Genomic DNA, 12631 nt, shown 5'->3' with positions numbered 1-12631 from the left:
GTTTTTATAGTAGTACATTTCAGGTGCTCAGTTTAAAATGCAGCAGGCACATTTACAAACTACTGGATTTATACACAGGTAGCCTAAACACCAGTTGAACTTGTGCCTGTGAATGATAATTATTATACATATACATGTGGCGCACTTGGGCAAAGGGTGAGACCAGAAGGAGCAGGGAGAAGTTTTAAGGGATTCACAAATTTCCGTGAAGCAGTGTAAACACGCCTGTTGATGTGTAGATGAAACCGTGTAAAACACGTTTGCCATGCGTGTGGGCAGGCAGGTTTGATGCTGGTTGAACAACATTTAACCAGCTGTGCGTAATTGTGTGTGTGTGGGTGTGTGGGTGTGTGGGTGGGGGGGTTGGGGTTAGAATTCAAGTTTCAGTTCATGGAGCTGTAACAGTATGTGGCATCTCAGGTATTTATTTCATCAAATAGAAATGATCAAAAAGCATCATGAACCACCAAGAATTCAGGGAGTTGGCAGTTTCAACTTTTTAAGTGAACTTAGGGTGATTAGATAGATAGATAGATAGATAGATAGATAGATAGATAGATACTTTAGTCATCCCGAGGGAAATTTTAGAATAAGCAGCATCAGAGGTTATGATGTCTGGAGTTTGGCAAGTCTGCTGATTTGCCTATCTATGTATTCATCATTGTCCATAATTGATTAATGATTTGGCATTTCATCTATAAATGCTTTGGAATTGTGAACCTGGCTGCTGAACCTTTGAAAATTCCTGGGGGTTGAGTTGGGATGACCTCACCACTGCGGTGGGTAATGTCAAAGAAGGCCTACTCATAAAATGTAAAGACACAGATATCAAATCTCAATCCAAACTAAATTTAAAGTTGGCAGCGCTGCTGGTCACCTTTAGATACTTTTTTTTAATGAATTAGTTCTTTTCCTCTATAGGAACCATTGACTGACAGCTTACATTACCAAATAAGTAGTCTCGCATTGCCAGACCTTCCTCCACAGCGCTGCGGAGGAGGGTCTGGCTAGTCGACACGACATTCCGGGATGGGAGAAAAACTTGCCCTGGTTTATTGGCATTTCTTTTAACCAATCACAATCACCTCTGCAAAATAGCTGTCTGGATTTCCCCCTGCAGAGATCTGAGGAGCAGTTAACCATACTCCTCATAAATCCACCGGAGTTTAAAATGCCAACACAAAGAAAGCGGAAGGGTTCCAGACATCCGGACGGAATTGCCGTCGGCACCTGAACTATCCCAGAAGTGGTACGTCGTGGTTACAGACTACCAAACGTACCAACTACTGTGCGTGAATTAATTTGTCATGTGATAATCCAGTTTGACAACAACTGGCATTGTGTCATTGAAAGTTGTCTCCATAAAATAGAAATCTGAGCATCAAGACATTAAGACTGAATGGTGCAATACTAAGAAATATAATGTGAATGCCAGTTTGAGGTGGATTTTCTTTTATTCAAGCATAAAGATGGTGTTTTTTTTATCGCTATTTCAAAGACTCTTCAAAGGAACTGCAAAACTATACTATACAAATATTGAGACTGAATGTACATAAATTCAGACAGAAACTGGTTCAAAAAGTTAAAACTATTCATGACACAAAGGAAACACGTAGAATAGGTATCCTGCAAAAGTCAACAGTTTAAGCCCCTGTAATGTGAAATACTATATAGAAGAAAAATAATGCTTGCGCTGCACTTTTTTTACTAACACTCTTCACACACATTGCACCTATACACCCAACATTAGCCAGGATGTGGTAGCTCATCGCTTTTCTGCAAACAAAACACAAATTTATATAAAAAAGGAAATGAGCAAGAAGTGAGACACCTTTCCTGGGTTTAGCACATTAGGCAAGTTACTGACTCAAAATATATCTTAACCATCTGTTACAAACCCTCTGTGCAATACATACATACAATACATTAACCGTATAGTTCATTAATCTGTTTAGACAACAACTGTTCTAAAGAATGGCCATGTCATATCATTATCATCACATTCTTAGCACTACAGAATGCCCCTGAAATCCAAAGTAGGACTATGTACAGATGTGACTAAGTAGGGACAATGTTGAACTCCCTGCTGAGGACAGACATGCTGAGGCCGGTTAACTCTGGGTGGTTTTACAGCTCTGGCCGGTCTGAAGTTCTTTTTAAACTGTAGAAACACAAAAAAAAAGCAATAAATTGAAAAACTGTGGCATTGTACTTGCATTATTATGTGAGCAGGTCCATAGTATGGTGGCCGAGACGGTTCAACACAAATACAAAAGCCACAATACAAAAACAAAAGCTACAACACAAACACAAAAGATACAACAATAAACGCAAAAGATACAACAACAAACGCAAAAGCTACAACACAAATACATAAGCGACAACGGAAGTGAGTGTGTTGTTGACAAACGGAGCCAGCGGATGAAGTAAAGTACTTGTATGTTTGAGAAGTAAGTGAAACATGGTTCCTTGCTAATTATGACTGTCGCTGCGTGTCACAAATAAGCAATGTTGTTCAATATCTTTGTATTTCATATGTACGTATACTCTGCCATTTAGGCTACGAAGGAAAGTGTGTGTGTGTGTGTGCCTATTTGTAGGGTAATACTGAGGACATGCAGCAAAACCATAGACTGTACAAATGGTAATATACAGTCTATGAACAAACCCTTTTACATGGCTAGTCCACAGTCTGAATTCTATTTATTTACTTATTTTATTTTCCAGTAGTAAGCACGAAGCAAGGTCATTCATAAAATTCTGGGTTTATTTCATTCTGACCAACTGTGTATCTGTTTACTGTAACCATAACCACACACACACACACACACACACACACACACACTTTCCAAACCAACCGTATCGAGGGAATTTGCCGCTGGGAGCTGATCAATAACCAGATAGATAAGGTTAACAAGTTGCAAGCATGTAACAGTGGGATGTAATATTTGTGTGATTTAAACAGCTTCACTAAACGTGACAAACTATAGACTTTAAACATAGCACTTGCGCGTTAAAGATAACGTTATACCTGTAGCTTCGTAGCCTAAATGGCAGAGTACGTACACATGAAAATAAAAAAAAAAGATATTGAACAACATTGCTTATTTGTGACGTCACATACACGTCACGACAGTTATCATAATTAGCCAGGAACCATGTTTCACTTTATTCTCGTATATACGCGTGAGAGAGGACAACAAACATGTTGACCGATGAGCTGTTGTCATCATAAGCCTTGGCTTTAAAAGCCCAACAAGGCCCAAACAAAAGAAGCACTGAATGCAAAACTTGAGACTTGTTTTTGACTGTAGCTCAGAGACTTGTGAGCATCTCTGACACACACACACACACACACACACACACACACACATACTCATACTCATACATGGTCACGTTATGCATGCATATGCAAGTGAAGTATGCATGTACTGCATGTGTGAATTTTGGCCCAGACGGCTTCTCATTTATAGTAGTACTTACTCGTTTACGTCTCACAATCACTCCAACGAAGAGGAACAAAAGGACAGTGAATGCTGTCACACTAAAGGCAATCAAGATGAGATCCCAAATGTGATCCCTGCATTGTTCCTGTGGATCTCTCTCTGTGGAAATCAATGACAACACCTTCGTTAAAGCATGTCATGTGAATGTACAGTGTGTGTGCATGTTTGAACTCAAATGATTGGTTCTTTTTACCTTTCACAATAATAATGGTGCCATTGCTGGGCAGTTTTTCAGAATTCGCCATATCTGATATGAAGTATAGCCAGCTACAGTAATACAAGCCTGTGTCCTCCTGCCCCAGCAGAGACAGCTGCAGGGTAAACCCGTAGCCCTCCCGGATCTGCTGGTCTGGAGCTACGTTAATTCGGCCTACAAATTCTGCAGCTGTAGTATTCTTGTCCACTAGTCCGTTCTTCAAGGACAAGAACACAATGTCCCTTTTGTCATGAAAGGCCCTCTGCAGGTACAAGCCCATGGGCTCAGGCAAGGATGTGAAGCATGTGATCTTAGCAGATGAGTTGACTCTCATTAGAGAGATGGACGAGGGATGTTGAGAAACTGTCAGGGAAAGAAGGATTGTTACTGACTGCCTCGCCTCAAGTCTCCATTTATGGAGATAACATTACATATATCAGTCACACAGGCAATATTTCGCTGCAGAAATAGTTGAAATACTTCTGATAATTTAAGATTTTGCTGATAAAATCATTTTTAATTTGGGGGGCCCTGGTAGCTCACCTGGTCGACCATGCACCCCACTGTACTGTACCAATGCTCAATTCTTACTGCAGCGTCCCAGGTTCGAGTATGACCCCCTTCTCTCCACCCCCTGTCTTCATCTGTCCTATCAATACAGGCCAAAAAGCCCAAAAAATTATCTTTAAAAAAAAAATACTTTTAATTAAGTACAACTTCTAATGAAGGACTTTTACTTGTAATTCATTGTTGCATTTGTACTTAAAGTAAATAATCAATAAAGAGTAATTTGACCACCATTGCTTTTAGATACATTGCTCATAGAGCAAAAACAGGATGAGGCTGCAAACAAATAGGAACAGATGACTCACACTCCCATTCAAAATATCTTCATTGTTTTGGATATTACTCACACGCACACTCACCTGTCCAGGTGCTGAGCATTATGTTAGCAGGCATGCAGAGTAAGCCCAACACACAGTTCCACCAGTGGGCCTTCATCCTGCAAGAGTGGCTGCAGACGGGGTACCCTTAGGCTACCCGACTGACTGATAGGTTTGACTGTCACGCGAACGCTTAAAAAGAGCAGTGTGGTTTACAAAGGAAATTTGACACTGACTGTTGTTACTTGGTTTTTACCAGCTGTGTGTGGGTGGGTGTTTGCGTGCTGTGCTGCTTTAGATCAAAGATGTGGAAACGCTTGTTATTGACAGAATTTTATTTCAAGAGATGTTCCATCACTTTTAACTGTTACATATAATATACACACAGTATATCTATCATACTATATCACAGTATATCCAGCATACTACATCAATCACTCCTTTCACAGTAGGGCAGTTGGCATGTTTTTATAATAGAGAATGAATTGAGTGACATGAAAGGCTTTGCATTGCACTTCTATAAAGACTTGCAAACGGACAAAAATCAATCAATCAAAATCACCTGATTTTTAATTCCCAGTATGGGTCAAGCTCATAGACTGTAAAAATAATGGCCAAAGCTTCCAGGCAGTGAAGCCAATGAAGAAGTGCCTTAAACCTGCATTTTTTGCAGTCTGTTTCTATGAAAGTCTACAGGGAAATGACCTTACTTCTCACTTCTGCTTTATTACCAAAGTAAACATTTCCATAATGAGTTTGTGGTCTCAATCACCAGTTTTAAGTCTTCTTCAAAACAGCATGATGTTCTGTTCATTTTGTAAATGATTAGGGACATCTACAGACTGCGAGACAGAAAGTTTTTATTAGAGGATAAAAAACGCCTTTGTGCGTTGGTTTTGGGGACTGCTCTGCTCGGGATACTGCTCACGATTATCCACGCCGAGATATGTCCCTTCGTTTACAAACCGGTAGGTTTAAGAAATAACCCAAACTAATGTCTTGACTTCAACATGTGAAGTCATGTATGTCATGATTGTAAAAAAAAAAAACAACAACAGTGGCTATCTGTACATCTTTGCCAAGCGCAAACCAGTACAGAAGGCATCAATAAATTGTTGGGGAGGGTCATGCCTCTTTTCCCAATCATTTTGGAGGGTCATAGACAAATGTATTGCTGGCGAAGGGAGGGTCAAGTCTATTTTGACTAAAGATCCCAAAACTCCTCCGGTAGCCCCTTAAATAAAAAACGAACAGTCCCTTAGGCCCGTTCAAGATGAACTGCGCCTCGCCTGTAAAGTGGACGAGAGCGGGAGGCAGCAGCCGCGGTAACGTCGGGCAGTTTGCAGCCGTTTTCAGCAGCCTGCAGGCTGAACAGGAAGTCAAAGAATACCTCACATCCTGTTAGGTCCGATTCCAATTTAATAAAATGTTATCAGACCCATATATCAGCTAGTACACAGTCTCCAGTGGTTTTTATTATGACAGAGTAGCTGTCAAAATGCTCTACATGCAATCTGTTGCCAATGTTAATAGCCAACAGACTGTGGATGTTTCTCTGACTTCTAAACGTAACTATCAGCCACACTGCATGTGTTTGGTGCAGAATAAGCCTTTAAATCAGACAAATGGCAATTCAAATCCCTCCAACTAAAAAACAATAAAAAGTTTATATGAAACGTCATCATGTTGAGTCGATTCAGAACCAATCAGTTGTTAGATCAGATGAGAGCCAGGCATTTCCCAGCATACCCTGGGTCCGCCTGGGTCTAGCAGTCGGTGAAAAGCAACTGCGCTGCCTGCCTCTCAAAAGTGCGACCGCCTTGATCCCGTGAGGTTATCGTCGCCCACGTGTGCATGACATCAGAGCAAGTCGGACACAATCTAACCGGCAAGCATTGCGGCGGGGATTGCGGCCTAGCTCATCTCGAACGGGCCTACTGTTCCATTTATTTAAAAATAGATGATAAAGCAGGTGATGTTTTAGGGGCGTGGCTACGCCAACCTGTCAATCAGGACAGAGGCTTAGCAATGCTAACCATGGCACTGTGTACATCCAAAAAGCTGTGAACTTATTTGAAGTGTTGTCTTTGTTTCTATCTTGAACTTTGACCCTCTCACTGTGTGATTTCACTTCATCAAATACCAACATTTTTGTCGCCTAAAGATGTCTGGTTCAGTGTTGTGCCAACCGAGCTAGCCAGCTACCGCTAGCTTTAGCTGTAACTTAAGGGAAAGTTTGCAGATTTTCTGTACTTCCGTACATGCAGATGAATGGTGGCAGTACCTGGAGGTCCGTGTTTAACAGCAGGTAAATCTGCACTGGATGACTCTATAGAAGGGTGAAAAATGAAAATGGCAGTCCACAAACCAATGGGTAATGTCACTGCTGCTACGTCCACTAATCTTACAGTCCATGGTCAAGCACCAAAAATGCTGGATCCTTCATTTCCCACAATAGCGTCTTTTATTAGCCTTCCCGCTGCCTGATGAATGCCCAAGTTTTTCAAAGACCATGCCAAAGCTTGTAACGCAGGCTTTCCATTATACGTTTTGTAGTCTCCAAGCCCGAGCTGAGATAACCCTGATGACATCAAGGGGGAACCAATTTTAAACATCAGTATGTTTACAGGTATTGAGGAGTACTACAACAAAAGTAAGTAAGTAAGTAAGTAAGTAAAATGTATTCATGAAGAGCTTTTTACAGATGAAATCACAAAGTGCTTTACAGTGACATAAAAAGACTACATATTACATATTAAAAACATTATACATAATTAAAATTACATAAAAAAACAAAAAAGTGCAGACAGGTCAGCTAAACACCTGTCTAAAAAGGTAGTTGTTTTTTTTTTTTTGTTTTTTTTTTAAAGGTTGACAGTATGGCAGAAAATAGCCAGGAGTGTTGTGGGAAAAACTTATGAACAAGAAATATTTTTAACATACCCACAGATGGTGAAACACAAATTTGAAAATTTGTCAGGCAACCAGTGTACTCTCTGGCTCAGTGTCTGTGCCACTGTGGGCTTCATGAGTCTGTTTCTTCTTGAAACGTTTCAATATTTTTCTGCCTCTATTAGTTCTAAACAGGAAATACAGCATGCCCGAAACAATGAAGATGATGAAAACGCCATAAAACATGGCTGGCATGGGTATTGACCTGGTTTTATCTGGCAAGAAAAAAAAATAAATACTTGGATTAAATCAAATTTGTCCTGTATGTGCAAATACAACTTTCAATTTATAGAAATGGATAATAATGATTCACACAAACACTCACTCATATAAAAACCGGAAGCTACTCACCATCATGGGTGCTGTTGGAATGCGCTCTGTCCTTAACCGGCTGGATAACTTGTACTTCTATAGGAGATGATTTACCCCAACCGCAGTTTGTTTTGATGGAAGCGGTGTAAGTTCCCTTTTTTGTGACATTTGAGATGGTGAGCGACACATAAGTCGCATTATCCCACCTGTTGTATTGCATCAAGCTACAGGGTATGATGTCAGTGTTATTCCAGGAATAACTTAAACATTTGCAGTCCTGTGGTTTGTCTATTTCAGAATATGTTATAGTGCAGTTTAGTGTCGCCATTTCTCCAGCTTCAACTTCCACTGTTTCGTTGCACTTTAGTGACACTGGATGGAAAAAAAAAAGGGCAATAAATGATTTCCTTTTTTAAACTTCATAATGTATTAACAATATAACATATTCGTTTCTGTTTAAAATCAATATGAACTACCTGGAATGGATGAGGCACTGTTTAGTATAAAACTGGCAGCATAGAGCAGAGTCAGATACCACCACTGGCAGGACATCCTGGAAGTTGGTCTTCAGAAACTAAAAGAAGGGGGGGGAGGATATTACATATTAGGGATATTTTACAGTTTCTCTCGATTGCTAAGATACAATTCTTAAAACCCTCACCCATTTTCTCAAAACTGTAAACACAAAACCAAATTCTCAAACTTTATTCACAAAACACCTGACTCTGCTGGCAAAATCAAACAATGCTCTCAGATCAGACACACAGCCAGTCAATAACTAAACACTACAGAGCATTCAGTAGACATTACCTCAAAAAATTCGAGAGAACAGTGTCCAGGGCATGTAGTTACAGAAAAAAAAAGTGTTTACTGTAATTCATGTAGTACAGTAACAATATCTTGTACACCACAATACAGTATTCCAACTGCAAAAGAAAACAAAATGAAAGCAAATGACAGCAGACTAAAATATATTGCTCCTGTGGCTTATGTTCTCTACGATTGGCTTGATCACTTCAGTAGAGATATGTGCATACAATTTTGAGTCGTGTGTAAACGATGACAACTGCGTTGTAGTTGTGTTTAACGTTTGCGGCCATTTTGATTGCTGCCGACCATTTTGCATCACAGTGTGAAATGTGTTTTTGCGAGTGAGAATGAGTTTAGAGTTTTGCCAAAAGAGAGATTGATTCAACAAATGGGTTTAGGCCGCTGAGCATTTGGATGACAGAATGGGGTTTAACAGTGTTTTTAGCAATTCAGAAAAACTGTAATGGAGGGCCCCTGTACTGTCTCTGAGCGAGGCTTACCTAATGTCGTACTGAGTTAAAGATCGAGGAAAGTGTCAGGTAAATAACTTTTAGATTGGTGCATTTTAATCCGCCTGTCTTTATTGTAATATTTGTTCAAATAACCTTAAAGTGCCCATATTATGAAAAAAAACACTTTTTCTGGGATTTGGGGTGTTCTTTTGTGTCTCTGGTGCTTCCACACGCATACCAACTTTGAAAAAAATCCATCCATGCTGTTCTGAGTGAGATACGGTTTCTGAATGTGTCCTGCCTTCAGTCTCTGGGTGAGCTGTTCAAAATCGGCACGGCTTGTGACGTCACAAGCCAAAACGAGCTGGCTAACCGCAACCGTTAGCTCGTAGCGTTAGCATGCTAACGCTAATGCTAACGCTAGCATGCTACCTAGTTCTCAATAGCAAAGCACTGCTACAACACACAACAAACACAAGTTCACCATAATATACAAAAGAACTACTTACATGTGCGCCCTCATTTAGAAGTCTCCCAGCTAATCCTGCCTTGTAACTGACCGAAGTTGGAGAAACAGCCTTTCTTTTACTGGCTATGGAGCTAGCTAGCTGACATGATCTACATCTGAGCTACTGCATGTGCGAGTGCAATCAAAGATAGAAGAAGAAAAGAGGTCTCACTCTGTAGCTAAACCAGAGAGCAGCTGAAAAGAGGATCTGCAGCAGTGAGAGAGAGCAGTACAGTACAACAAAAATATGGTGAAAGAAAAGGGAAAAAGCCAAAAAGCACAATATGAGCACTTTAAATGAGTTTATGACATCTTACAAACAGGTCACCTTGCTTCCTTGCACCTTTCTGATATTTTTTTGGGTCATATGCTTATCTGCATTCTTGCTGGAAAGTAGACTGATCTTTCTGACTTTTGTTTTTGCACTTTACAAATAAGGCCCAGACAGGATGATAAATGATTACAGAGCAGTTTGGAAAAGGACCAACTTTGATCCTAAACCATGCAGACTCCACACCCTCACAAACAACCATACAATTTCAAAGTAGTATAAAACATATAACAACAAATTATATTTCAAAGTGTTGACAGAGCAGAAACAAATGACAGCCTCGCTGAAAGAAAAGCCTCCAATGAATTGTGAGAAAACTGTCCCAGCTCCTCAACACATCTGAGTCATGGATTCCTCATAAAGGCTTCCGTTTCCAGGTAATAACTAAAATATATATATATATATTTTTTTTTTATAAACAATGTCTTTTATTGAAGTACATTACATTATATATCAGAGCATTTCTTTCATTTTATGAAAAAAGTTAAGTACTACTGATTCATGTTTGTAGCTTTAGTGAGAAGTCTGCAGCAGGTGATCCCATGAAGGAATGACCACTTTTAAACAGAGCTGAAAAAAATGAGTAGCTAAAAGGCTAAATTATATATTATATTATAATTAAATAATTAAAAGGTGAATTGTGAAAATTGTGGGGTGGCTCAACTAATGCAAAAAAGAAAAAGAAAGATTTTTTTTTTCCCCGAATCGGATCAAAGAAATATAATCACATATTTGTGATAAAAAATAAATAAATAATCCAATTAGACATAGGTGTGATGCTGATCTTAAATGTATTGTCACACACCTCCAACCGTCCTCAGTCGGTTGGATTTTGAACCTCAAAGCCATGAGTTGTCATTAAGAGTGCATAAAAACTAGTTATGCAGGCAGATTAGTGACGGTTTAGATGAAATAATAAATGTAACTTGAACTGTAGTTAAAAGTAGTGAGTACACATTTGAACTAATCAGCCAAAAGTAATGGATAAAACTGTTGAAATAAGACCTAAAATAAATGGCTGCTTACATGTTAAAACATCAACATAATAGTCCAATCATGTATCCAATATTAGTATATTTGGCGTATGTACCTTTACATACATATTTTGAATGGAGGACTTTTATTTTTTTTAACACATTGTTCTAGGTCTACTTTCACTTTACAAAACGTAATCATGTCTTCAACTACAACTATACTGACTGGAGCCCGTCAGCAAACTCTGCATGTTAACCTATTCGGATCGATTACACCATCACCCATAATACAAAATATGCAAACATAATGCTATGAATGAGCTTTTAAGTGACTCGTTAACTTCTTCAATTGCAGAACACCAAACAAACGCACTGGCGCACACTTACCTCAAGAGTGCTTCTTTCCGATGGGAGTATTGAAAAGTAAACTAACTTCCAACCTACCCACCATGCCTGGGGGAGTTTGTGTAGTTATTGTGAAACTTAACGCATTCCTGCAGAGATTGAATGACCAGAGGGAGGTGAAGGAAAAGTGAAAGCGATGAATGAAGAGAGCGATGGGTAAGAATGTTGCTCCCAAATAGTCACTGGATGAATGTACTGTAAGTTTGTATATTTGAGCAGCCTACAGATATCCCTCATGAAAAAAAAAAACAAACAGAATTCTCATTTTCGTGAATGTTAATTATTTGTTTGGGAACAAACAGTGTGGTATGTAAATCACTTTTTTTACACTTTGGAATTGAACATAAAACGTCTTACAGCGCGGCTGTCTGCACTGTGAAAGCAGCTCTGTGAAAATGAGCTCTTAGTAGCTCCATCGTTTACAAGCAGCTGTTCTAGCCTCTCCAGTGTTAACTTTGGTCTTGTTGCTTTGCCTGTCGCGTTGTCGTTTTAATTCTCTGTTTCGCTTCCCTGGCGAGTAACCTCCCCCTGGCATTCGTCACGGTGCCAATAGGTGTAAGAGGGCGAAATGCGGAGGTCTGTCCCTCTTTGGCTAATGTATTTTAAAGATGGAGGCGCTACATGGCGGCCGTCATTCGAGCGACTCGCTCGTATGTATTCTGACTGATTCTGAACGGCAGATTCTACGCTTACAAGAATATTTTTGATTAGTTGGTGGAAGTAATTACACATGAACGAGCACATATTTGTGAAAGAACAAAAGTTTTTTTTTTTTTTTGCTAAGAATCAACTCAAAAAATTAAACAATGTAGGTTTAAAAAATTGAACCAAAACCCAAGATGACGTCCTCAAATGTCTTGTTTTGTCCACAACTTAAATAAAGCCTTAAACTTAAACCCTTAGTAAATTGCTTCTTTTGTCCGACCAGCGATCCAAAATCCAAAGATATTAAATCACCAATGATAGAAAAAGACATGCAGCAAGTGCTTACAATTTGAGAAGCTGGAACAGGCACGTTCGCCAATTTTTTATTTAAAACTTAACACTTACATAAGAGTGACATGACACTGTCATGAACACATGAACTCTAACCCTAACTTGTGATGACAAAAACCGAATGACACTTACTAAAAGAAGCGTTATGTCATGAATGTTTATGACACGTTCATGACAGTGTCATGTCACTCTTATGTAGATACCTTCAAGTAAAGTGTAACCAAAAAAGATATAGCGAATTGATTATTAAAATGGTTAATTCAGTATTTTTTTGTTTTAGCGCTACACACACTGTACACATGCAG

At 39.3% G+C, this 12631-nt stretch overlaps 1 protein-coding gene across 4 annotated transcripts; it reads right to left on the bottom strand.

Annotated features, from left to right (window-relative positions):
- Window position 1: 1 nt before the first annotated feature.
- Window positions 2-12257, bottom strand: LOC144536141 (uncharacterized). Of its 4 annotated transcripts, XM_078279104.1 has the most exons (8): window positions 11313-12257; window positions 8327-8424; window positions 7890-8222; window positions 7530-7753; window positions 4617-7167; window positions 3700-4065; window positions 3484-3605; window positions 2-2161 (listed from the first exon to the last, which is right to left on the bottom strand). In XM_078279104.1, exons 5-8 carry the CDS (start codon window positions 4702-4704, stop codon window positions 2012-2014), a joined length of 726 nt encoding a protein of 241 aa, XP_078135230.1. In that variant the 5' UTR covers window positions 4705-7167; window positions 7530-7753; window positions 7890-8222; window positions 8327-8424; window positions 11313-12257; the 3' UTR covers window positions 2-2011. The 4 variants fall into 4 exon arrangements, with proteins under 4 accessions (XP_078135230.1, XP_078135228.1, XP_078135231.1 ...); XM_078279102.1 differs by having other exon boundaries at window positions 4617-7753; XM_078279105.1 differs by having other exon boundaries at window positions 4629-7753.
- Window positions 12258-12631: the final 374 nt, after the last annotated feature.

This window comes from Sander vitreus, chromosome 21 (assembly GCF_031162955.1).
Source record: "Sander vitreus isolate 19-12246 chromosome 21, sanVit1, whole genome shotgun sequence".
Taxonomy (NCBI): Eukaryota; Metazoa; Chordata; class Actinopteri; order Perciformes; family Percidae; genus Sander; species Sander vitreus.
The sequence above is the reverse complement of the archived record's forward strand: the minus strand, read 5'-3'. Positions and strand labels throughout refer to the sequence as shown.

What these genes read in the sequence shown, in the direction of transcription:
- LOC144536141 (XM_078279102.1), bottom strand. Translation starts at nt 4,704, where the DNA reads ATGAAGGCCCACTGGTGGAACTGTGTGTTGGGCTTACTCTGCATGCCT. An exon ending in CACCATTATTATTGTGAAAG is followed by an intron (nt 3,606 to 3,699) that starts GTAAAAAGAACC and finishes TGATTTCCACAG; the next exon opens with AGAGAGATCCACAGGAACAA. An exon ending in TGATTGTGAGACGTAAACGA is followed by an intron (nt 2,162 to 3,483) that starts GTAAGTACTACT and finishes GTGTTTCTACAG; the next exon opens with TTTAAAAAGAACTTCAGACC.